General features: G+C 32.5%; 2 protein-coding genes across 2 annotated transcripts in view; both read left to right on the top strand.

The window, feature by feature from the left end:
• Positions 1–18: 18 nt before the first annotated feature.
• LOC132737595 (uncharacterized) lies at positions 19–24,603 on the top strand. The gene is made up of 28 exons (XM_060724917.1): positions 19–78; positions 747–938; positions 1,430–1,520; positions 3,221–3,254; positions 3,820–3,952; positions 4,203–4,266; positions 4,564–4,676; positions 6,856–6,941; positions 8,163–8,221; positions 12,828–12,949; positions 13,309–13,402; positions 14,966–15,068; positions 15,652–15,817; positions 16,299–16,488; positions 16,738–16,946; positions 17,563–17,666; positions 18,650–18,825; positions 19,174–19,319; positions 19,602–19,772; positions 20,115–20,273; positions 20,655–20,797; positions 21,072–21,142; positions 21,393–21,553; positions 22,132–22,298; positions 22,664–22,856; positions 23,280–23,444; positions 23,886–24,068; positions 24,433–24,603. Exons 2-28 carry the CDS (start codon positions 765–767, stop codon positions 24,601–24,603), a joined length of 3,648 nt encoding a protein of 1,215 aa, XP_060580900.1. The 5' UTR covers positions 19–78; positions 747–764.
• A 511-nt stretch (positions 24,604–25,114) lies between these two features.
• LOC132737586 (uncharacterized) overlaps positions 25,115–26,058 on the top strand; it is a gene marked incomplete at its 3' end in the record, with an annotated part of 56,439 nt that continues 55,495 nt past the window's right edge. The window contains exons 1-3 of the mRNA XM_060724902.1: positions 25,115–25,174; positions 25,643–25,797; positions 25,912–26,053. Coding sequence (XP_060580885.1) covers positions 25,120–25,174; positions 25,643–25,797; positions 25,912–26,053 — 352 coding nt within the window. The remainder of the gene's footprint in view (positions 25,175–25,642; positions 25,798–25,911; positions 26,054–26,058) is intronic.

Raw genomic sequence — 26,058 nt, 5'->3', positions numbered from 1 at the left:
AAGTATTCGACTTCCTTGTTGAACTTAGACATGAAGACATTTTGACCAAAGCATTTAGCAGGAAATGACGATGTTTTGGTAAGTCAAAACTTTTATTTGATTATTGACATTTAAAAACGAACAAAAAATAATAATAAAGATAGCTTAAAAGTATAGCTTCTTTTATACCATTGCCGGTGTTTTTTTAAGTATAGATAAATTTTGTAATTTTTTTCTTGTTCATTTAGTTCATTGATTGAATTTTGTGAAGCATAAAAATGCAGCTATTATCGTGAACAATATAATGTACTCTATAATCTTTCCATACAAATAAAGTCAGAGAATATAACTTCATTGTTAATCTTTAAAGACGTTAAGTCATTAAATGATAACATTTTCAAAACTGTGCAGTCAATTTGGCGTTATATAGTAATATGCATATACAAAGGCCTATCAATTATAATATTATCTAAATATTGACATATTTAGTATGTTAACATTTTATTTTTGGTCACTTTAATGTTGTGAATATATTGCAGATTCTATATTTGATTAAACTGAGTTAAACAGTGCCGTGTATCTCTTTTTATCCTATTAAACAAGGTTGCCGATGTTTTATCTATGTTATATATTTTAACAAGACAAAGTACTGTCGTTCGAGAAATATTTGATTTGCTGGCGTATGAAAGTTTTTTTTTTCTTATAAAGATAAACATTTAATTCAAGTTCCTTATATAATGTTTCATTAAATTAAAATATTATTGTAGATCACAAAAAAAGCAAACATGACATTGTTAGACAAAAGACCCGGCCGACTCTGGTTGTGTCTATTTGTCCTCGCAGTCAGCCCTATAATTGTGACGTCATTCGTGAACTATGAACCTGGCTATGAATATATTTACAACATTGACTCAGCTATAGAACTTTCAGGAGTACAGTCATTTGTTTGTAAAGGAAAGGTAAATGTAGTAAGATTTTACAACAATAAAATGTACAGTTTATCAAATAAACATACATGTATACGGTAAAGTAAAAAGGTCATGCGAGTGATTAAAATTCGCAATTTGACGGATTTCGCGAAAATAAATGTAAGAATTTTCCATAAATAACGAACAGAACTAAATGTTGAACATTGCGAAAATTTAAACCTCGTCAAAGTTGGCAAATATTTGCTTTTACACCATTTTACTTTTATTTTTTCATATATATAGTATTTTGAGGTGTATTGCTTTTAGAATAATTCTGCATCATTATTGAATATCATAACATCAACCTTTATCCATAAGGCACCTCATTGTTATCTTTAAATTATCACTTATGAGAGAGTGTGACATGTAATAAAAAAAAACAATGGCACGAAATTAAGTTATGATATACGCGTGAACTGTAATCATATATTTACATATATGATATTTTGTATTAATATGTTCCGATGTTGTCATTCACCTAGATTGGATTCACAAACATAGCAGAAAATGAGGGATATCAAGAATTGTTACTGTCTGTGTACTTGCTGAAGTTTAGTCCAGAAGGTCAACCAGGTAAAGTTAATGTTTCAATAAAAAATCTTTTATTGACCAATATATTAAAATTTTTACAAAATACTTGTATGTTAAACCAAAGGTTAATGTTAAGATTCTAAAACTCTCAGTATGTATAATTTATAGGATCTTAATTGGTAGCAACAACTCAATTAAACCATGATTTGCACGTGAAAGTACATGTATTATATACCGTTGAAAATATTATTGATTTTTTTAACCCGCACGATTTGCATGTGCAATAAAATTTAAGCAGTAATTTACAAACATGTGGTTTTTAGCTCGACTTTTCTATGAAAAGGGGAGCTATCCTACTCGCCCCGGCGTCGGCGTCGGCGTCGGCGTCGGCGTCGGCGTTGGCGTCACACCTTGGTTAAGTTTTTCGTACCACCCCACTTTATTTCAGAAGTATTACAAGTATGGCTTTGAAACTTACCATACTTGTTCACCATCATAACCTCCATCTACAGACAAGAGTACATAACTCTGTCAAGGTTTTTGACAGAATTATGGCCCTTTTTTGACTTAGAAAGTGTATTGAGCTTGGTTAAGTTTTTTGTACCACCTCTTTTTATTTCAAAACCATTGGAGGTATTGCTTTGAAACTGACCATACTTGTTTACCATCACGACCTTCATCAACAGACAAGAGGACATAACTCTGTCAAGGTTTTTGACAGAATTATGCCCCTTTTTGACTTAGAAAATACATTGAATATGGGTAAAATCCACTTATTGCCTTAACCCTTTGAGATATTGCTTTGAAACTTTTAATGCTATTTCACATCATTACCCCCATCTGTACGCAAGAGAAGGTAACTCTGTCAAGGATTTGTTTTAAAAATTAAGGCCTTTTATCGACTTAGAATCTTGGTTAAGTTTTTAGTACCAGTCCACTTTTTGACTGAACTGTTTGAGATATTAATTTGAAAGTTGGAATACTTGTTTACAATCATGATTCCCAAACATGTCCAGGAGAAGGTAATTCTGTCAAAGATTTTATTTGAATTATGGCCCTTAACTGTCAATGTTTTGTATTATAGGCAAGCACTAAAAAACTTAAAAAATCTAAAAAAATTCATTCCTATCCATTGGCCATTGTTCACTTTAAAAATACAGAGATTCTTGTATTGCCTTTTACTGCAAAAACTTTTTTTATTGGCAAGCAATAAAAAAGTCGAGCGCGCTGTCTTACGGACAGCTCTTGTTTATACTGGTTGTAAACATGGCTGAGTTATATTGTGATTTGAGAGAGGAGAAAAGAGCTTATTACAAAATTCATGGCTTATTGGGTAAAAGGGCGTCAGAAATATAAACGGATCTAGATTTAGTTTATGAAGACGATGGCTTTCCATATCGTACAATTGCCAGGTGGGTGTGAATGTTTAATGAAGGTGGAACTAATGTTCAGGACGATGACCCGCCACTTGACTTATCGGGCCTTAGTGCATTAGATGTGTTTTCCATCTTGGTTAAATCTATACATCAAATCTTGCCTCTGCGGTCGCCGGTTCTAAACCCGTAGTGCCATCGGAAGAGCTCCATACCAGTGTATAAACAGTTTACCCAAAGAACAGTTCAAGAATGCTCTTTTCGGAATGGATTCTGAGGCTGGAAAAGTGTATAAAGGTCCATGGTGAATATTTTGAAGACCTCGACTAATAATAGTCTCACTATATGTTTACTTTATTTCTTTCACAGAAGGTGACAGTCATCATGAAGACTTTTCAAAATGGTAATATATTCATTTTTTCAACTAAAATGTCCACATTTCATATATATTGATGTTCATTTTTTTTAAATTATGAATATTGCCATTGTAAAAAGAGTTAAATGATTTTACCTAGATATATATCACTCTCATTTTTAAACATGATGTATACAAGTTCAATGTGTAATCATTATAGTAGTTTCAGTAAATTTAAATCAAAGTTCTGCACCTTTTGGATTGATTTAAACGAACCATGTCTTACTACTGGTGTGGAGATTCTATCACCAAACAGACTGACTCAGATCTGTTTAGTGCTGATGTAAATATCGTGGTTGATTGACCAGGGCTCGGGCGCTAACAGTCGATGGTCTGCGCACGACCAATTTCGGTGATCGCCAACCATAGAGACCGCGCATATGCTGAGGGTTCGACTACAGTAAATTCGTGACGTCACTAATCTTGTTAAGTTTTCGCGTTGTCTATAAAATGTCTAGTTGATCTACTGTCACCATTGTTAGCACCCGAATCCTACCAATAGCGGTCAATTTGTTTGCACTGCAATGAATGATCGTATAATTTCTAAATCAAGGTTTTCATTTGAAATAAACCGCAATGGGGAAATTCGGACAGTTTATCATCCCCCGGATGAAGACAGTGAGGTTCTGATGATGAAGAAAGGGTTTGCTAGCATGATTTCTGCCAAACTACACCATCGTCACGAGGTACATTTTTGAATCATTTTTGAATTGTTAGAGATTTAATATGCAGTAAGAGATGTAGGTGTCATTTCTATATGAGGCAAAGTATGAACAATTCCTAATATGTAATATATGATTTTTTAATTCCATCGGGGTCATGATATATGTTTTCCCCGTGAACGAGGGTTTTAAAAACGCCTCGGATAAAGAAAACAAGCTATCGATAGTTAATTTTAATAAAACTAGTCAAATATCCCCTTAACATCAATTGTAGGTTGAACACCATGTTGGCAAGGATGGACAATGGGAATATGCAACTGACGAAATAGGCAGAGAGGGTGAGTAATAGATATGTCAAATGACGTAAATGTGTTTTACTTTTAAAAGCACAATTTAATTATAACTATGTTAGAAAGTAAATATCTTAAATAAATGGGGTAAATGAAAAGTTAAAAAAAAAATGACATCTCTTAGAATAAATTGACATGTATGATTACCTACTGATCTTGAAGTAATTGAGTCTCATACTGTATTGCTTTAAGAAAGAAACGGCATATTTCTTAACGTAACAACTTTCAATTGTTTTCCGTGATTTCGTTTATATATATTTAAATTGTGTACTTATATATATTCAGGCCAACACCGTGCTTCTTATGCAGTAAAGGCAACACCGACAGGGGTTATGTACATAAAAACCAGAAATTCCACAATCAAACATGCATTAGATGGAAATGGAACATATCTAAAGGTAAACTTACGCAACAGATTTTAAATACATGCGAGTAACTAATAGCTGCATTCCAATTAACATACTGTGCATGTATTTCAATTATTTGGGATAACATTGAATTATACTGGTACTTTCGCTTTAAATATTAAATGTCTAAAAGGCAAAGCACTTAGGGCGATGCACACATTGTTAAAAAATATCAAAAGATATAACATTCGTCCGGATATTTCATTGTAACTTTTTGATGCATTCGTAGGATCAATATTAAATTATGGTTGTCCTATTTTGGGGTTTACTAAGTCTTGTGAAATAGAACGCATTCATTTACAGTTTTGCAAAACAATCCTTGGTGTAAAACAATCGACAAGTAACGCAGCTATATATGCAGAATTAGGTCGCTATCCTTTATATGTATTTCGTTTTGTACATATTATTAAATACTGGGTCAAGGTTATCAATACGGATAATATGCTATTAAAATCAGTTTATGCACATTCATTGGCGCAGTATAATTATGGTTGAAAAAATTGGGTTTTCCATGTTAAAAAACTGCTCGATGATTGTGGATTTAGCTCTGTTTTTGTAAATCATGAAAACATAAATTTCAAATTATTTGTAAATTTGTTCAAGAAAACAGTAACGGATTGGGGCTTACAGACACTATTTGGAGATATTGAGAAAAATGAAATACTGAAATCCTTGTATCGAGCTTTGGTATATCGGATTACTTGATTAAAATAGATTCGTTTAAAATACGTAATAGCATAACTAGATTGCGCGTGTCGTCGCATAATTTATTTATAGAATCTCTTAGATATGGGCGTAATCGAAAACCAAGAAATGAAAGATTATGTTATTTCTGCGGTGACATAGAAGATGAATTTCATTTTATAATCACATGCAAAAAATATTCTGACATGAGAAACAAATTCATATCAAAATATTATGTGAAAAATCCGAGCATGTACAAATTTATTGATTTATTAAGTTCTAAAAAGAAAAAAGTCTTGTTAAATTTTGAAAATTTTATAGCACAAGCCTTTAAACGCAGGGACTTAAATCAACCGAATCTTCAGAGACATAATTATAAATATGTTATCTTGTTAGTAATATAACTTTATTTCTTTTCATTCTCCATATTTTGTTAATACAGTCCAAAGATGTATTTGTATCATTGTATGACACTTTGCTACTAAATAATGTTAACTTTGATGATTACGTGATGTTTAATTATATTTGAATGTATGTATCTTGTGACCATGTGCATTTTGTACACGTCTTATATGAATAAACTATCTATCTATCATGTAATTGATATACGATTTAACTCTAACACCTTTTCAATAGTAAAGTCTGCAAACTATGATACAATAGAGGGTTAATGCACCTTTATTTTGTGCATTTATATTAAATTTACAGAAGCACAAGGACGCATTTAATGCCCAAACGCACAAGGCGAATGATTTGATTTTTAAGTTGGGTTGCTTCTGATTACGTTAATGCGCGAGAAAGTTTGCATTAGCGCTATTCTTACATTAAAGTATACTCCAATTCAGTATTTATGCGTTTCGTTATCTATTTTTCTTTTTTTAAAGAAACCATTTAGTCATGTTTTTTTTCATATGCTGGTGCGGTGTCATTTGCAGTAAACTATTTTACATGACACTCAATATCTCGGCAACAATGGCGCATGCTCAAAATAATCTATCCGTCAATGCATGTTTATTTCTTTGTCAATATTTACCTACCTACGCAGTTTTTATGCAAGAATATTTATGGCAAATAATGGACAAGTCAACAAGTAAAGTGAAATAAAAGAAATAAAATAGCTCAGACCTGTGTGGATTTTAGGAATGTAAAGAAAAAATATTATATCTATATTGTTTTCAAACATTATTGAATTGGATATCGTGAGGGATTGATCACGCAGCGGTGACGAACAATTCAAAGCCAGGTTTAAAAACCACACTCTAATTTTAGCCAACACGCATTTCATAGATACGTATCAAGAAATAAACAATGCACACCAGACTTTTTTGTAACATGCACAAACAGATTCTTTTGATAAATAAGCCATGAAAAGCAAAATTCCTTTGAAGAAACAAAATAAACTATTTTAGTAGGTGTTATGTTTGTTAAATATCACGGACTTTGGGCTAATTTGTATTTCTTTCACAAGAATTTGGCACTCTTTCAGACGTTGCATTATCATAAAAGCCTGAATACCATCCATAGTGTGATGATCAAAGAAGAGCGCAACTTACACTTCTCAGCAAAACCCGGGTAAGCATTAAAAACAAATAAACCCTTTACATTTTTTGCATTTTTTCATTCTCAACATTGATAAATAAGTTTATAATTTTTTTTCTTCAAGAGTGCGAATGTTTCAATGAATGGAGGCGTATTCACGAATTTAAGTTCTACGTGATAATTCATAGATTATTGTTACATTCAAACTGTGCTTAAATATTAATGAAGTCACGTGACATTGATAAAACATGAATGTGGCATTATTTGTATAATTATATCCTCTATATATTTTACTAAATATATACCAAATTTCTATTTCTGAACCATTTCTTTAAAATATATATGCGTTAGCAGTAATACGTATATCTGTTGCATATCTTGAGTCTTTTTTGGAGATAAAAGTTTAATAAATTTGCACAACGTTCTTTTAATAGAATCAAATGTCATATATTTGAATTAATGCACGATTACGCATTTTTATTATGTATTTTCAAAGTCTTCCGATTAAAACACTATGGGTAAAGATGTATTTAAATGTGCCTTCAAAATTAGCAGGAACGTTACAACCCTTCAGAATAGAACACATGTGAACTATTATGAAGTTATTATACATTGTTGTGTACAATACTGATTACTACTGGACGAGTACACAGCTGTCAAACCTATATTGGAAGAGGCCGTAAACTAGTCCAATTTAGATTTTGCACTAATGTAAAATTACTTTTTATATTTTAGTCCTCCAGTTTTTAAGATCTTGACAGAAATATGTTTCTTCGAGTACAATATAGATTTAATATGGATTTTCCGGATTCGGAAATGAAAACGGAGAAGACGGCGTACAATATGAATTTGACATGGATTATTTTAACTCAAGATATGAACACGAGGCTAAAGTTATGATTCAATGATATTTTGTTGGAACATAATGTGGTGAAATAAACGCCAGTTATTGTACTAGTCAGTTGAAAACAATGAATTATCAGGAAAATAATATTTTTTATAGTAGTTTTCTCATAGACGTCATGTTAAAATTATCTTGCTTTTAGCAAAGTTATGTTTGATTTCACTCTTCACAGGATGTGTCATGAAAAGTCACCCTCATACACAATTAACTTAACTAGTCATTAAAGATAACATTGACCAAAGTAAGCGCATGTATTGCTACTACATGAAAACAAAGAAGTCTTAACACGTTCATTGTTGCAATGATAAAACACAAATGCTGACCGTTTATTTTATTCATGTTTCCTATAGGTTTAATCCACTCTACGGGATGAGACCTGTTAAAGCTGTGTCTAATTTTTCGAAAATCGGTATGTATCTATTTATAGTTTTGAAGCTATGCATTATGTTTGCCAATTCTACTTGCCGAATGACAAACGCGTCATTAATGTATTATGAAACAACTTATCCCCCCAGAAGTGGTCTACTTTTTCAGAGTGCATAATAAACAAACCCTTTTTTCCCAATTCAAGATTTATTGAAATAACTTCGATCGTCCTTGTACTATTCAATGTGACTTGTGTTTAGTACATGATTATGTTTGCAATCACGCAATCACGCGATGTATGTAAATACAAGCATTTCTTTATTAAGATCTATTCAAGCTAAATAATTTGCAAGCTGTCTTCGGTCAACCTGACATTTTACGCGAGTTCCTACGCCTACTTTTATTACAAAATAACCCCTCTTTGACATTTCAGATGTTTGAATTTACAAGTTAACACTTGCGTGTTTATAACGGTATAATGACAATTACCAATTGTCCTCGACTCAAATAACGATCATATTTTGTATCTTTAAAAATCATTAACTATAAATGGCAACTCTATATGAAGTTTAACAGTATTGCGAAATTTAAAGCTGAATGCCTCCAGATGTTCAAAAAAAAAAGAAAACAAAAAAAAAATGAACTTAGATTTCAAGAAAAGTACAAATATTCACTATTTAAGTAATGATTTATGAATTGAATAATAAATGGCTATTTTTTATTTTGACCTTTATTTGGTAATAAATTTGGGATCAAACGCGCCGTTTGCATTGTGTTAATTGCTTTCTTTGTTTACTTGACACTATTATATTCTTAAATTCATCATCAAAATTTTATCGAAAATTAGCATGAATATTGAGACATGAATATAGAATGCAAATAAATAGAATGCAAATTAAATCATATGAAGTTGTAAAGAGATTTTGCTTTTAATCATTGTATAACTTTTAATTTCATAAAACAAAAATGGGGCGTCCGTGGCAGAGTGGTTAAGGTCGTTGACTTCAAACCACTTGCCCCTCACCGCTGTGGGTTCGAATCCCGACAGGGACTTTGGATTCTTTCATGTGAGGAAGCTATCCAGCCAGCTTACGGCACGTCGGTGGTTCTACTCAGGTGCCCGTTCGTGCCTGAAATAATGCACGGAAGGGCACCTGAGGTCTTCCTCCACCAGTAAAGTTGGAACGTCGCGATATGACCTATACTTTGTCGATGTGACGTAAAACCCAAAACAAAACAAACAAAATAAAACAAAAATAGATAAACAACAATAAATAGAGCAACACGAATAACAAAGTCAGGTTTATTACAACTATTTCACTTGAATCCATATCATATATCATTTAGGAACACTCTAAGCAGTTATTCATATTCTTCGAAAAAACAAGTAGTTATGATGATGATGATGAAAATAGTAATAATAATAAAATAATAATAGTAATAAATAAAATAATACTTATTTGATATGATAATGATGATGATGATGATATGTTGTTGTTGATAATAATCATTATAATTATAAGATGATTATTATCATTTTCACCGAGTTCATTATGAACACAGTGATAATGACAATGACGACGACGACGATGATGATGACGACGACAAACACAATGATTAAATGATGATTATGATGATTATGATGATGATGAAAGGAATAAAACATTATTTCATTTTTATGCTCCCCGAAAATTTTCGGGGGAGCATATAAACGGCACCTTGTCTGTCTGTCTGTCCGTCCGTCCGTCCGTCTGTGCGTACAAACCATCCGTCAATCCGTCCGTTGTCTTGTCCGGAGCATAACCTGAAAACCCAAAGAGATAATTTGTTGAAAGTTCATACAGTGGTAGAGGGCATTGAGGGTAAGTGCAGTGTCAAAGAACCATAACTCTATTTTGCCCGGTTTTTTAATTATCTCCCCTTATAGAAAAATCATGTCCGGGGCATAACTCTAAAACTATAAGAGATATCAACATGAAACTTTGTAGGTGAATATATCTCAATGGGTAGATGGGCAGTGCATAAGAACAATAACTCTTTTTGTCCTAATTTTGGAGTTATTGCCCTTTGTTAATTTTAAGACGGTGAACTTTGTCCGGAACATAACTCTAAAACTGTAAGGGAATTAATATGAAACATTGTAGGTAGATAGATCTCATTGAGCAGAGGTGCAGTGCAAAAGAACCATAACCCTGTTAAGTCTCATTTTTGAATTATCTCCCCTTTTAGAAAAATCTTGTCCAGGACATAAACTGTAAAACTGTAACTGTATAACTATAACTACTATCAACATGAAACTTTGTACGTAGATATATCTCAATGGGTAAATGTGCAGTGCACAAGAATCATAACTCTGTCTTGCCTAATTCTGGAGTTATTGCCCTTTGTTTATTTTTACTTTTTGAAGTTGTCCGGGACATAACTCGGAAATCATAAGAGAAATCATCAAGAAACTTTGTAGGTTGATAGATTACATTGATTATAAGTGCAGTGCAAAGAACAGTAGCTCTGCCTTGCCTAATTTTGGAAGTATTGCACTTTGAACTTTTTCCAGGGACATAACTCTGAAACTACAAGAGATGTACTTTCCTGTGTCCAAATCCTATCCGGGGAGCATCACCCGGCTCAAACCGGGCTCTTGTTTTATTGATTTACATTTTTTTAATTGTCTGTTTTACTTTTCTCATCATTTATTATATCGAAAACTAATATATAATTTTAAATTAGTTTTGTGTTAATTTATAATTTATTATTATTATTGTAATTCGTATATGGTTGAAATTGCATAACTCAATTCGTCGCTTTTCTGATTTCATTCTGAGATAATACATATATTCATACTAACGAACAATATGGTATTAAAGTTTTCTGAAAAAAAGCAATGAATCATTTTATTACTACCTGATTAAGTGCGTTTTTAATTTATTGATTTCACCAAGCTGTCAAAGGTTAAACAAAATTTTCATTGAAATAAGTACATTGGGTATTTTTACCTAAATTAGGGTTTTCCCCAATTTAACATAACCGCCTTTTAAAGTATAAAGTTCGCGTGTTAAGATCATCTTTCAACAAAACCATTGACATTAGTTATTTGACATTAGTTAAGAATCATCAATGATATCTTTCATTATACACGCGTCATTTCCCAATAGACTTTGTATTTATTTCTTTCGAAAATTAATGGAGCTTGCCAAAAAGAGGTTTTAAAACTAGTTTAAGTAAAGGTATACAATAAATGAATTTAATGACATTGACAGTAGAGTCTATGATTAACATTTTCCCTTCGTGTTTAAGTGATTGTTAAACAAACTTGTGCGGTACAGTAAATCAAGTTCTCTTACACTCTTTTCGAGCGGACCATCCCGTTGTAAAAAATGACATTAAAAGAGGCCACAAATATAAAGTACAAAATTTATCCCCCCCCCCTAAAATAAATTTATCAAAATATCAAAAGTTTTAAAACCATTTTAATAATTATACGATTTATGTAATGATCTACAGAGACTGAATAGGAACGGTAACTTAAGATTTATCAAATTATTCACTTACTGTAGATGATTACAAATAAAATTGTGTTTTTGGATAGCGACGAGCTATAGTCGTTCGTCCACGTGCACATTTTCAAGTCTTTATTCAATACGGACAAGGTATGGATTAAAAATTGATATTTCATTACGATTAACACCGCCTAGTAAACCTTTCTTGCGATACCTGAATTTACGCGGATACACCGCCTCCGTGGTCGAGGGGTTAAAGTCGATAACTTCTAATCCAGTTACCTCTCTGGCGTGGGTTCGATCCCCGGGAGATGCTTTGGTAGTTTAGCGCGGAGGAAGGTAGTCTAGTACTGGTGTAACTCTCCAGGAACGATGGTTAGGAAACTACCCGCCTATATGACTGAAATACTGTTGGGAAAAGGCGTAAAATGAAACAAACAAACAAACAAACATTACGCGGATACCTTGGGCGTACTCTTTGCTTAATCAAGTGTATTGATGAAACGTTTTCTTTAAAAAGTAAACGACATTTTTTGGTTTGGCATTCAATGTTATGAACTAATTTTGGTGAAAACTATGCTATCATTAGTAATAAAATGCACTTTTGGACCTATTAGATGATTTTGCACTTGTACTACAGTTCGTTTTATACCAATAGAATTGAGATTTTAACGCCTTTAACTCGTATTTATAATCTACCCAGACATCAAACTGTTCATCTATCTTTGAAATATCTTGATACAACCAAATGAGTGTTTCAAATGCATAGCAAGGTAATTTAAAGCAAATTTTCGTATTCTTAAGGGTAATGGCTTACAATGATTGGCCTGGCACAATTGCCTGCTGTTGAGATACAATGAACTATCAACTCAGACTTGGGTGTTATATATTTTTAAAAATCCTATCTCTATTAAAGAATTATTTATATTGTAAAACCACAGTCAATATCACAATGAACGTTCATTTTGTCATGCCCACCTATTAACAGTAAGATATTTAGAGCATATTCAGTTAGTTTCCTTCTTCAGTTTTTGATAATGACTTAAATGATTTTCCTCCAAGGTAAAAGCAGTTACTTATATTTGTATCTAAATCTTATAAAATCGTTTAGGAAACAAAAATAAAATTCTCTTGTTTATTTACAATTTGTAGAATTTCCACAAACCACAGCAAAATCAAACGACAAAATGACGTTTGCAGAGAAAACTCCATTTACCCGCCAATTTGGAAGACCGAAAGGAATAAAAAACAGCGCCATTCACGATATGCATAAGGTATGTTGACTCTATAACTGTCTGAATTCTTTAATTATTCATCTGTCGGACTTGTGTATGTTAAAAGGTGTCTGGTGCCGTGTGGCATCCATAAAAAGTTGGCTCATACTTCCATTCAGTGTTGTTATAGTTTTCTAGTCCCTCGGAATCACTAATTCCAGCAGTTTTTAAACTTGAAAACTTACTACCGCTCAAGCTGATACTAGGGGCGTGAGGGATGTTGCACATTTTCATTATCCCTCACGAAAAGACTCAATAAAACCAACTCTGCATTTTCATTTTGCTGATTTTTGTGCTTCCGAGGGATCACTTTTCCAGATATTTAAAAACCTATTTTCTACACGGAATGTCTATTTCAGATAAAGAAACGAGCTATGTACGAAGCAAGAAGTGAAGAGGCGAGAAATTATGTTGCAGGAAACATGACTTGCATAAGGAATCAACCAGAAAAAGGTATTTGTTAAGATGATTTATCTATATGTTTAATATAAATGCCCCGAAATAATAAAAAGCTCGCGTATTATATTTTTCGACATAAAACTGAGCAAATACAATTCACCGGGAGTACAAATATGCTAAAAGAATTTTCAAGTACCCCGGTTGTAAAGCTGCAGGAGGTATGTTTATTGTGTCGCCTCTACGGAGTAGTGGCGACATATAGGGATCACTTCTCCGTCGTCTGTCTGTCAGTCCGTCTGTCTGTCTGTCTGTCTGTCCGTCCGTCCGTCACAAAACTTGTCCTGACTACTCCTCATAAACTACTGGTGCAATTTCATCCAAACTTAACAGGAATGATCAGTACCAAGTCTAGTTGTGCATATTGTCAGCATTTTCCGGTTCAATGATTTTGTCAGAGTTATGGCCCTTTAATAATTTTTATTTTTAAAGTTTGTCCAGACTACTTCTCTTATACCACTAATGCAATTTTAATGAAACTTTTCAGGATTGATCTGTAGCTCAAGTCCTTGGGCATATAGCACGGGTTTTCCGGTTGAATGATTTTTGGCGGGGTTATGGCCCTTTGAAAAAAAGGTGTTTTTTTCTTTGTGTTGCCAGATACACAAAAGTTTGTCCGGACTACTCCTCATAAACTACAGGTGCAATTTCATCCAAACTTTACAGGAATGATCAGTACCAAGTTCAGTTATGCATATTGTCAGCATTTTTGTGTTCAATGATTTTTGTCAGAGTTATGGTCCTTTAGTAATTTTTATTTTTAAAGTTTGTCCGGACTACTTTTCTTAAACCACTAAAGCAATTTCAATGAATTTTTCCAGGATTGATCTGTAGCTCAAGTCTTTGCGCATATTGCACGGGTTTTCCGGTTGAATGATTTTTGGCTGAGTTATGGCCCTTTGATAAAAAGGTGTTTTTTTCTGTGTGTTGCCAGATACGCAAAAGCTTGTCCGGACTACTCCTCATAAATAACTGGTGCAATTTTATCCAAACTTTACAGGAATGATCAGTACCAAGTCTAGTTGTGCACTGTCCGTCTGTCTGTCCGTCTGTCACAAAATTTGTCCCAACATGAAATTGGCCATCATGAGGCGACACATGTGATTACTGATCGCTCTTGTTATTTATCTCTCTTGTCTTGTCTTATCTACTTAAAACGATTTTGGTGCATGCTAAACCATGCAAATATAATGTATTCAACTCTTTGATTTGTTATAAAGAGTATACAAATAAACTGTATGTCAATGTTTGATATTTTCTATTACAATCATCCATATAAATGTAACTTATTTGAGATTGCGTTTTGTTTCGGAAATGTTAAGTACAACAAGCGATGCTTAATATGAACACAAATGTAGCAAATGCCTTATATCAGAAATAATTTGATTTATACAATCAGCCATTTCTGGTCTTACATTAGCTATGTTAATTCTTTGAACGTGTATTTTACGAAATTAATACATATATTAATCATGTCCATAGGAAGTTTGTTTTCATGCAGACTTGTTTCTAAAAGGAACTGTTACAATTCATGTCAAAGGAAATGATTCTCTATTTCAGGTTCCCCTGAACTGAGCGACTGTTTTCACGATTTGCTCACTACTTTCGAACACATGCATGATTCAGACGTTGAGGAAATAGCTAACACATATTTCCTACGCACGTAAGTGTTCAAAGTTTCAAGAGAGATACACATTAAAGAAAATGAGTCTTTCTCTGATATAATGATTGACTCTATCACATTCTTGAAGATAAACAGGGCTCTATACAACACGAAAATCTAGATAATATAAAATCGGTTCTTTACCATAACATCATAAAAAAGATTGCAGATATATATCACTTCAAAATACTATAATAAACAAGTACCTGTACACATTCAATAGATAGTCCTCTGTTTTCCCTTTTCCTTGTTACTTTGAGACCGCCATAATTAACTTTCACAATACACAAATGTATCCTCATTTAATTAAAACCGAACAACCTCAGCTTTGATGAACAAACTAAACAATCAATATTTATTGAATCAGTAGAAATAAACATTGATGACAAAAAACGATATTGATACAATGTACCGACTTGCAATATGTATGCGGAAAATATACGCCAATAGTTCTAATTGGACTGAAGACAAAACATTTCCTTATTTAGGCTAGTATTTTGGAAAGTAAGCCATACAATATAAGCGCGCGTATGTATCCAATCTTTCGACATGATTTGCTATACCGTTTCCCTCTGTTATTTAGGTCGAGGAAAAAAAGACATGATACATATATAATGGTAGATGTATTCGTTGCATTAAACAAACAAAGTGTTATTGTGAACAAAGTCCTTAACAATCTCCAAAGTGACGAGCAATTGATTATGAGGGCTTTAACATTACTAACTGCCCTAGACCATGAGCCAAAAACGGTGCGTATAAACTTTGATTTTCTGTACCTGTATAAGAGCATGAAACAAATAAAGAAGGGGAGAAGAGGATTATATGCATGTATAAGTAATGTAATACATGTTAATGCTTCATTTGCAGTGAAATGAAAGTATTATATATCGGATCATATGCAGAAAGGCAAGACAGCATACAACTCATGTACTTGTTTTTAGCATGAATGACATGTTTATCAAAATTAAGATACGGAATTATTTAAAATGTCGATCGAATTAAATAATCTGCACGATATATATTGTTGTCATAAACAATATAACAATATATGTGTCATATAACTTGACTTATTAAGATATACTTAATAGGGTACATGTGTAAATCAAGCTAATGGAGATTGGAAAAAATAAATAGATTTCAAATATTGATGATTATATGTACTTTGTTGTTGTTATTTGTTCTTAACTGAAAAATACATTTCAACTTCGTTATGTTTTATCCCCTTGACAGGAACTTCTTACAACGATCGAGAAGTTTTGTTTTAAAGGCAAGAGAGCAGAAAATGTACGCTTGTCAAAAGAGACAAGGCAAGTGTCCTGTCTGACTTTTGGAGGTTTAATTGGTAGTGTCAAGAAATACGGGAAAGAGGGACACGCTGAAAAGCTTGTCGAGTACTTCCATAATGAACTGGGATTACATGGTATAGTAACTTTTTGTGATGCAAGTTAAAGATCGAAAACTGACCAATTTGTTTAAGTAAACGTTTATTAGGCAGAATGATCTTAACAAGGCATTTTCAGTTTGTAAAATAAAGCCAAATGAATTCGAGTTTAATGATAAAAATGGATGATCAATGTACGATCTTCAGTTGAAGAGCAATCATTCTGAATCCATGATAAATAGATACAGCAAAACTGGGTACTTATTCTATGTTAATATTCTATTATAGATCCGTGGATGTTCAAGACAAAAAGGTCAGCAATGACAGAGGTGGAATGTATTGAGTATGACCACGATAAAGTCGTTTTACTGAATGCTATTGGAAACGCCGGTTTATCTGTATCGTACGATTACATCATATCGCATATCAATTCAACAAACTCCCAATGGATTAAACGTACAGGAGTACATGCCCTCAGAACTTTTCAAGATAAGAAGGTTATTGCATTTGAATAAACCATTCAACATGTCATAAGGCTTTTTACACTTATCTTTAATATGGACTAATTTTATATTTTCTTTGGTTTACGATTAGTGTTCGGAGTGTCCATGGCATACGTGACCGAGTGGTTAAGGTTGTTGACCCTCACCATTGTAGCTTCTAATCCCGCCAGGGACTTTTATGTGGGGCAGCAATACGGAAGGTCGTTGGTTCTATTCAAGTGCTCTCTGTTGTCTTAAATAATTCACAGATGTACACCTAATGTCATCCTCCACCAGTAAAGATGAAAAGTCGCCATATGATTTATACTGTTTTGGTGCAACATTATGATCACCACACAAATTCAGACACCCGAAAATGAATGAATAAATAAATGAATAATGTAAATACATAAGTTTTTACTTATCTAATGTAATTTTATACGAATATTATCGAAATGAGATCATTAACATATTAGTTGGATTCATTTTTACGTGTTATTCCTTCTTTGCATATCTTATATGTATTTTGATCATATATTAAATAATTGAAACAACTTCAAATTAAAGAGGATTAATGTTAAAATCAAAATAACTGCCCGTAAATTGACAAGCTTATATTTTATGTAAACAGACACTTCATGAGCTAGAGAAAGTTGCTCTGTACGATGACGATGAGAACGTTCGTTATGAAGCTCTCCTACAATACAAAGCCCACCCGTTAGCTTCACAAGAAAGGTATAGTAGGCCGCATAATGTAAAATTATGAAAGCAAATAATAACATATTGCATTTTCCTTTTAAACACAAAATAATGCCGGTTATTCAACATCATTATTTAGGATATGTTTATCGTTTGATAGTTGTTATTTCTTATGTTTCTATATTAAATTACTGAATGATAGCGATGTTTTCTAAATTGTTATTTCCCTTTTTTCAATTTCATAATGTAATTAAATAAAATATTTTCGAAATTCTAAATTTTGACATAAGTAACTGTTATGTTAACACCTGATGAATTTATTTACTAGCCTAGTTTCTCTGTGAAACTATCTGTATCTTTTGAACCAGTTATCTTATGTTAAAATCGTTTCGAAAATTATATAATATGCTTTTTGAAATAATTACGTCTATATATACACATGCACACAATTTATTGTAGTCGATTTATTTTATTATAATATTATAACGTTCCTTTACGCGCCAAATGTGGCGTCTATTGAGATAGACGTCTGTTTGGTACATCTACATCATTTTTTTGTCATTTATCAACTCATGAAGCTTATTAAAGCTGTTTTGATAAATTGTGTTGGTAATTATGAACACATACATGTATATTAGCCGACCATTAGAAACGTACAAACATAAGCATAATGACATTTTCTGTACAAATCAGGGCCCACCATTCAGGTTCCTATTCCTAAAGGCAAGTCTGTTAATGTTAAAATTTTCAAAACAAAAGTACTTTCAAAACGAAGATCTGCAACAGGATTAGCCAATGTCAAGTTTGCTGCATGACAATGTCAGTGCACACGCCGTTTAGAAACGGAGAAAGTCTTTATATTTGTTGAAGGGGAATATTTGGAGGGGACACAATATAAAATCATTGAAACCTATGAAAAAATTTAACTTAACGTGCTTAGATGCTTTCATATTTGAACACCACAGATTAATAACATATAAATGGACGTATTATCAAAAGAATGTGTGTTTCTCTTTCAGCTATGTTGATGAAGATGGTTTTTCACACCAAGGAATATCTAAACGAGGACTCTTTGACAATTTCCTTTCATTTAGGCTTGAAGCTCCAGGTGTAGACTGGCGAAAAGAATTAGGTTCGAGAGCGATTGGTGGTTCATTCGGAGTCATAATGGAAAATCTACTGGATTTGCAAATGTGTATGTTTTATATTTATAACATACATATCTTGTTTAAGTCAGTGTCATTTGTTGAAATTCAATAGATGAATGTAAATATAGAAGATATTACAATTGATTGTTCATTTGATATTATTTTTGTTCATCACCATCCTTGGTTTTTTCAGGTTATAGTGTTTCATGCCAATGTAATAAAATTTAACGGAAACAAGGCAAGTGTGTTCCTTCCTAAAGTGTGCTTTAGAGAAGGACGATAATGAAGGACGTTAACATATAGCGCAAATCCAAAATTGGTAAAAAATGTCTATACTGATGATGCAGCAATTAAATCACAAACTTTTATAAAATCGTTTCTTTTTTTAATTTCAGCATTGCTAAAAGGCCATATTGATCTGCGAGTGCATGATGAAGCCTATGTTTCAGTTCATGTTGGATTTCTTGACCTTCGTTATGACTTTTTCAGAGCCCGAATATGTTTTAAAGGAGGTGCGAAATATGCGCTGAATATATTAAAGGTATATTCTCAATACCATTTGATAAGAATCAAGGAAACTTCTTATTTTCACTTACTCAGTTATGTGTCATACATTTGCAAAAAAACAGTAAGCAAAACAACAAACTGTGACATAGCATATAATGTGTCCGCATTAACAGAAAGAATAACAGTATCTATTGTACTTTTAATATGAAGCAAATAACAACTAGATAATACATGTATGTGGACAAGTTCACCAACGCTTTACACTTATTGTTCCAATTCATTTTTGTTGTATTTTTATTTCTATTGTCTTTGACAGGAAATGGATCCTGAACTTGGGTTTGATCTCATAGCCCAATTCAAAAATATTGTAAACAAAGTTGTCGGTGCTGTGAGAAATGGAGTTGAAGCATTAAGAAAAATACTGTCAGATTCACTGGCAGAAATTGTGGATGACCTAGTTAAATCAGTGACAGAAATACCAGTAAAGGTAAGTTTATGCAAATGAATACTGATATTAGGAAACTTTTGTATTGTATAGTAGTTCCAAACAAGATATCGTTTAACGCTTCACAAATTTCATTCTTCATTCAAGACCTCGGAAACAAATATCGTATTCATAAACAATTCAGTAAACAGTTATATCATCCGAATGTTATGAATTCTGTTTATAACGTAACGGACAAAAGTACATGAATAACTAAGATCGTTGAATTAAATACAGATGCCACCTTTTTCATGAAAACACGAACAACAGTCAAGTTGTGTTTAGTTTGATCTATATAATATGGCCAAGTTTATTTCTTTAACATTTCTTTTATTATTTCGTCAGGTGTCGGATCTCGGTGGGAATATACAAAGAGTAATGGGAAAGCTAGCAACTTTTAAGATAGAGAGCATGCCTCCATTTGCTAAATCTGTGATGAAATTTGTAAACAGTGTAACAAGCCTATATGATAGAGTTAAGGAAGATGTCCTGAAATTTTATAATGTAAGAAGATGGACTAATTGGTCATACAGTTATAAATTGTATATCTTTGTACAGCTTATACAACTTAAGGAAATATTCATTTGTTGCTTTTTACATTATATGCTGCAGCAACGTACGTTTATTAAAGATAATGTATATACGCACGGACGTCGGATTTCTGCCTACGTATGCATGAAAATGTGTTTCATAATGAGATTACGTAAGAGGTTGTGGTCGACAAATACCTGTCGTATTAAACTATAATATTGGCATTATGAGAAATTATTTAGATGATGATATGACTGTATTAGTCTAAAATATGTTAAGAAACACAACTTTATCATATTAAACTTTTCTAATTGTTGGTTTTATGTGTTTTATTATTAATTGTTTCATTTACAGGCAGTTGTTCAAGGTATTAAAGTGTTAATACCAAAAAGTGCAAAGGAAATATTTGTTTCAGTTCAAGATATTATTAAAGGCTTTATGGACATCTTTAAAGATCCCAAAACGTCTCTTTTTAAAATTGGAGCAGGGGTTATACGGTACTTATCATAATGATAAATTAGCACAACATTTATATCACAAGTCTCGGTAAACGATAAGTTTATGGCAAGAATTAAATGCATTTTTGAATTCACAGCTTCTATATTATTGCAATTATTAATTTTAGAACTATGTTTTATATGTAGTAATTAAAAAAAAGTATTACACTCGTTTATATTTTGAAGTAAACTTTAAAACTTAAATCACGTCTAACAATATGTATTGTTTTGTCCATATAGAATCACTCGTCCAATTGTAATACAAACATTTCAGTATCTACACGAACATCAAACTTTTAAATGGGACAATACAAGAGATAAAGAGTCACACATTCATCAGTGAAGGTATATTTGAAAAATAACTTGCACATAAAATTGACTTTATCCATTTATTTGGATGCATTTAGTACAATATCTGTAAAGGAACACCCTTTAGTCATTACTAAGGTGTGCAGCTCAAGAGAGATTTTAATTATTTTAAAGTCTTTTTGAAGAAGAAAAGAGGGAAATGTAATGTTATGATAATTATTGATTGCTGTTCACTTTCATAAAATAAATTTCACAAAAATGATATATTTTTATTGTATTTATAAAGGCTTAGGTCCATACTGGGGAGATTTGACTAAAGACGTAGAGGAAATTTTTGATCTGTATGAGGATGCATTATCTGCAATTAAAGAAAAAGGTGGTGAATGGATAAAAGAAACAATTGAGAACGACATTGCTGAAAAGATAACAGCGGGAAAAGTTTCGATTGTACGTAGCAGTGGCTTGGCTTGCCTTTTACTTGTCATTTCAATGATAGTATATAACCCATGTTTCTGTAAATGTCTCTTTGAGCAATTAATACTATTGTGGTAATGGTAGTTTATCCTCCCGATTGCGACAGATTCACCAGCAAAGTTCAGGCACCGCATTGTTCCTGGACAGACAAGTACTAGTTGCCAACACTTTCGCACAGAACTGATACCCTCTGTTCATATCAGGGAAGAGGTACAGTGCAAATGATAGTGAAAAGGATTTCATAATCAATTACAAAAAAATGTGATCTGCACCGTCCGTGAATCGAACCCGGGTCGTCCGATTTTCAGTTCAGCACTCTACCTATTGAGCTGAACGGCTTAATGAATTGCAGACGAGTACAAGTTTATATATCTATTCTCTGCTAATGACAATATGCACTTTAGTCTTTGATAACGTTTCTCAATACAAAGTATCAGTATTTTCTTTTTATTTTAGACAATTTTGATTTTGGTTTTAAACATTATGTAACATTTCGATGTACATAAAAACTAATGTTAAACAAATACTATAAATAAAAATAATTATTTCAGAAATCTATTAAAGAGAAAATCGTAGCTGACTTGGAAAGTGAAATTCAAACATTGATATCACCTTTGGAGTATCTAACTAATATAGGCGGAGTTTATCTAGAAAGTTTTGATATACTTGTCAATTCCTATAAAGATCTAGTAGATGCATTCGAGACTTTGAAAACGGGGTAAGGGCTATAATTGTAAGATTGAAGTAATGCATTCTTCGACGAAACTAGTTTTCTTATTTTTTCCCTAGTAAACGGGTAAGGAGCTAATTTACGTTAAAAACAGTTAAAACAGACATACATTGATAAAAGGTCACTCATATATATTTGGTGTAATGATATTTAAGATAATGTAATGCAATGACAAAATTTCGTGTTGAAGCTAATAGGTTAATTCCTATGGTTACCAATTTAAACTAAAACATAAAATTAACGTATATTCTAATTTATCAGACACAAAAAGATTATCTATTCCGTCATTTCTTGTTATTAAAGAAGACAATATCACAAAGCAAATTGTAGAAAAGAAATATTCAATTTAATAGATTTGAGTATGCAAGATCAGTCGTTGATCGAATATTTGGACCAAAATTCCACAAGGATTTCCCTCGGGAGAGACGTGTTCGTGGTGGTGGATGCAGCAAAGACGGGTTTTATCCCTCAAAACTAGGTACTGGGAATAATGCAGATGAATATGAAAATGATGGAATTGATCTTTTAAACAGCACTGGGAATCCGGTATTTATTCTTCTTTTTGCATTTTAATTGTATATATAGAAGTTATCGAGCCAAAAGATATAAAAATGATTTGTGCCTTAAAATATGGACACTTTTATATATTGTCATGTACAAGTTAGCAGGTTTTCTGTCGTTATTTTCTCATTAGCTAAGTTTGAACAGCAGCAGGTCCATCTACTATGATGTTGCTTGTTTCAGGTCTGGCAAGGCGATTTACATTTAGAGGAGACATTCAGAGTAATTATAAGTAAAACATAATTAAGAACTCGTTGGCTCACCAACTGCAGGTTTCTGGCTGAATATAATGTATATTCCTTATACTTTATTAGATAAATTAACACAAATAACAATTTACTGTAAAAGAGAATGTATTTGGAAATATGTTAGAACATGTCTCAATTCTTTTCGTCATTTCAAACTTAGCTCGTCGCACCGTTTTCTGGTATAGTTATTCGCTCAAAGAACACGAACGAAATTATAATGTTGGAATGCGGTGAGTTGCCAGTCGATTCCGAATTGGTGATAAAAAATGTGGAGCCGGAAGAAGATATTATGGATCCCGATGACCCGGCCTACGATGAAAAAAGGGTGAGGAAATATCTGCATATTGTGACAAATGTCATAATCACAACCCTGAAATGAACTTAAAAGAACAAATCCTTATAGTCCATATAACACCATTTTGAGTGTTGATGTGAACGACTTTTAACACACAAATTCTCGTGTTACTTTTCGGCGGCAACAGTGGCTAAATACTTTGTAATGAATAATGAAAAGTTAATATGCGGTGAAAGTATCATCTAATGAATCACATCTGATTGCTATAATATAGTATTTTGTTACACCACGTGTCACTTACTTAAATCACATGCACTCAAATATGTGACTTATTTTTAAATAAAAAAAACACCTATGAGTTGGCTGTTTCATATTGTTATGCATTAGAAAATTTTCTTTTTATGATTAAGTCAAGGAGAGTGACCATAAACTATTTTGTAAAATCTATGTTGTCAGATTTACACATTTTAGGTGTCTGCCGGAGTAGTCATTGGAAAAGTAGCGACATCTCCTTGTAGCGACGATTATAATCACATACATATTTCAATCAAACGGAACGGCGGATTTGTTGATCTCAGCAACTACGTCCCTGAAAGACTAGTTGAATTGCCAAAATGGAAACAAATTTGTGATGATTATCTTCTTGTATACAAGGTGTGTCTCACTTTTTTTTTATAAGATTCAAAATACATATACATATTTCCCAATTTCAGATACCGCATACTACATATGTTATTACTCAAATGCTAAAGATTAGGTACAGTAATTTGACATGTGACAAATAGCCAGATTTCAACATGAATTCCACTCAAACTTATTAAATGATAATAATTTATATCTTATAACTGGATAAATGTGTTTTCTTATCCGCTAAAATGTATATTCATAAGCTGCAGTGTTGGTAAATTAGTTTGTTATTATGAATCTTTCTTTTAAGTTAGGACATATATTTCTTACAATTTAATTTAATGTTTCTATTTAAAAATGTTTTCTAACAATTTCTGTTATCTATCTGAAGGGCGAAACAATAAAAAGTGGAGTAATAGTTGGTCCCTGGGGTCGCGATGAGGAAGATACATCTGAGGATGTTCCAGTTGACGAATCACTTCAGTCAGAGCCCATGTCTGACGATGACACATTTGATGAACACGTACGAGACATAAAAGGTTGTCAAAAGCTATTTGCATAAGTTTTATTTAAATATTGCGTGTGTTATGTCAAAGAATGAAATGGTATTAAACGTGCGTTTAAAGGGAACAAATGCTGTTTGCATTTATATGCTGTTTTTCGTCTTGCAGTTTCTTCCGGCAAATTGTAAATATGTATACCCAAGCGGTCATACTCGTCAGCTATAAAACAAATATCGAAAATACACAATCTGAATAGATCTTTGAGGAAAACCAGTGTTTTAAACATTTTGACTTAGATTTAAGTAGTTATTGAAAATAACAAAAGAATATACTTTTCACTAGAATAAACATTACACTAGTCCCCTAGAAAGTAGAAAGATTAAACAATAAAAACAGATAAAAATCTTTTTACAACATAAGTAGTTTTAAATTATTACTTCATTGGTTAATTATTAAATTATTGAATTTGAATGCAAGTTTTCCGAGGCATGCATGTAATGTCACGATCATCCAATGAAAAGTGACGTTACCAACGTGCAGTATTATAAAAAAAAATTCTCTTTTAAGCTGATAGTATGTACAGTCAGTTAAATAATCGGCGGCGAAAAAGAGAGACATTTGATGAACTTGGTAAGATAATTTGGTATTTGAATATGAGAATTTCGTTTCAAGAAATTCAAATATTTCTTATATAATTTATTGAAAATTGGATTGGATATGATAGAAGGCCAGTGTTGTAACCGAGTGGTCAAGATCGTTGACTTTTAACCACTTGCCCCTCACTGCTTTTGGTTCAAATCCCACCAGAGACTTCTTTAATGTGAAATAGCTATCGAGTTAGCTTAAGAAACGTCAGTGTTTGTACTCACATGTGTGTCTGTATCAGAAATAATAACAGGAACCGGAACAAAACCCAAAAAGCAAACCATACAACAAAAAAACTAAAAAAGAAGGAAAAAGGGAAAAAAATGCTAAAAATTTCTTATTTTAATTGCAAGTGAGTATAATTACATGTACTCTATGGTATATTATGTAGTTTACCGCAAAGAAGTAATGATACATTTTCTCGTTAGTGATATAAATCTCTTTCATTTTCAGGGGCTAATCTGGACACATTTGTAACAAATGTAAAAGGCTTTTTGAAGCGTTTTGATATTCGCCGTGTGAAGTTAGGAGATATTATCACTTTTCTTGATGAACTAGGACTTAAAGAGACAACAGAAAAAATGGCAAAGCTCGTAAAAACTATAAAGGTACAGTTACGTCTTAGTACCCATAGAATATTTAAAACAAAGTTTACAGAATTTCGCGAAAAAAAGAAAAAAACTCGATTTGGTTAAAATATTCATAATCTGCTTTACTTTCAGGCGGCCATAGATCAAGAAACATGTGAAAGTCCCTATCATATGACCGACCCAGAACTAGAAAATGCTCTGTTAAACAGGGGAAAGCAGGCAAAGACCAATAGCAGAGAGGATATGATAAAAGAACTACTCAAAGCTGACCATAGTATG

The sequence above is a fragment of the Ruditapes philippinarum genome, unplaced genomic scaffold (genome assembly GCF_026571515.1).
Source record: "Ruditapes philippinarum isolate M1 unplaced genomic scaffold, ASM2657151v2 ctg1327_1_1_1_1, whole genome shotgun sequence".
NCBI lineage: Eukaryota > Metazoa > Mollusca > Bivalvia > Venerida > Veneridae > Ruditapes > Ruditapes philippinarum.
This window is presented reverse-complemented; position numbering and strand designations above follow the sequence as displayed.

Excerpts from the sequence above, each read along its gene's own strand:
- LOC132737595 (XM_060724917.1), top strand. The coding sequence starts at position 765 with ATGACATTGTTAGACAAAAGACCCGGCCGACTCTGGTTGTGTCTATTT. Across the intron at positions 3,255-3,819 it reads CATGAAGACTTTTCAAAATG|GTTTTCATTTGAAATAAACC; the intron begins GTAATATATTCA and ends TTCTAAATCAAG. Across the intron at positions 21,554-22,131 it reads CAGCGGGAAAAGTTTCGATT|AAATCTATTAAAGAGAAAAT; the intron begins GTACGTAGCAGT and ends TAATTATTTCAG.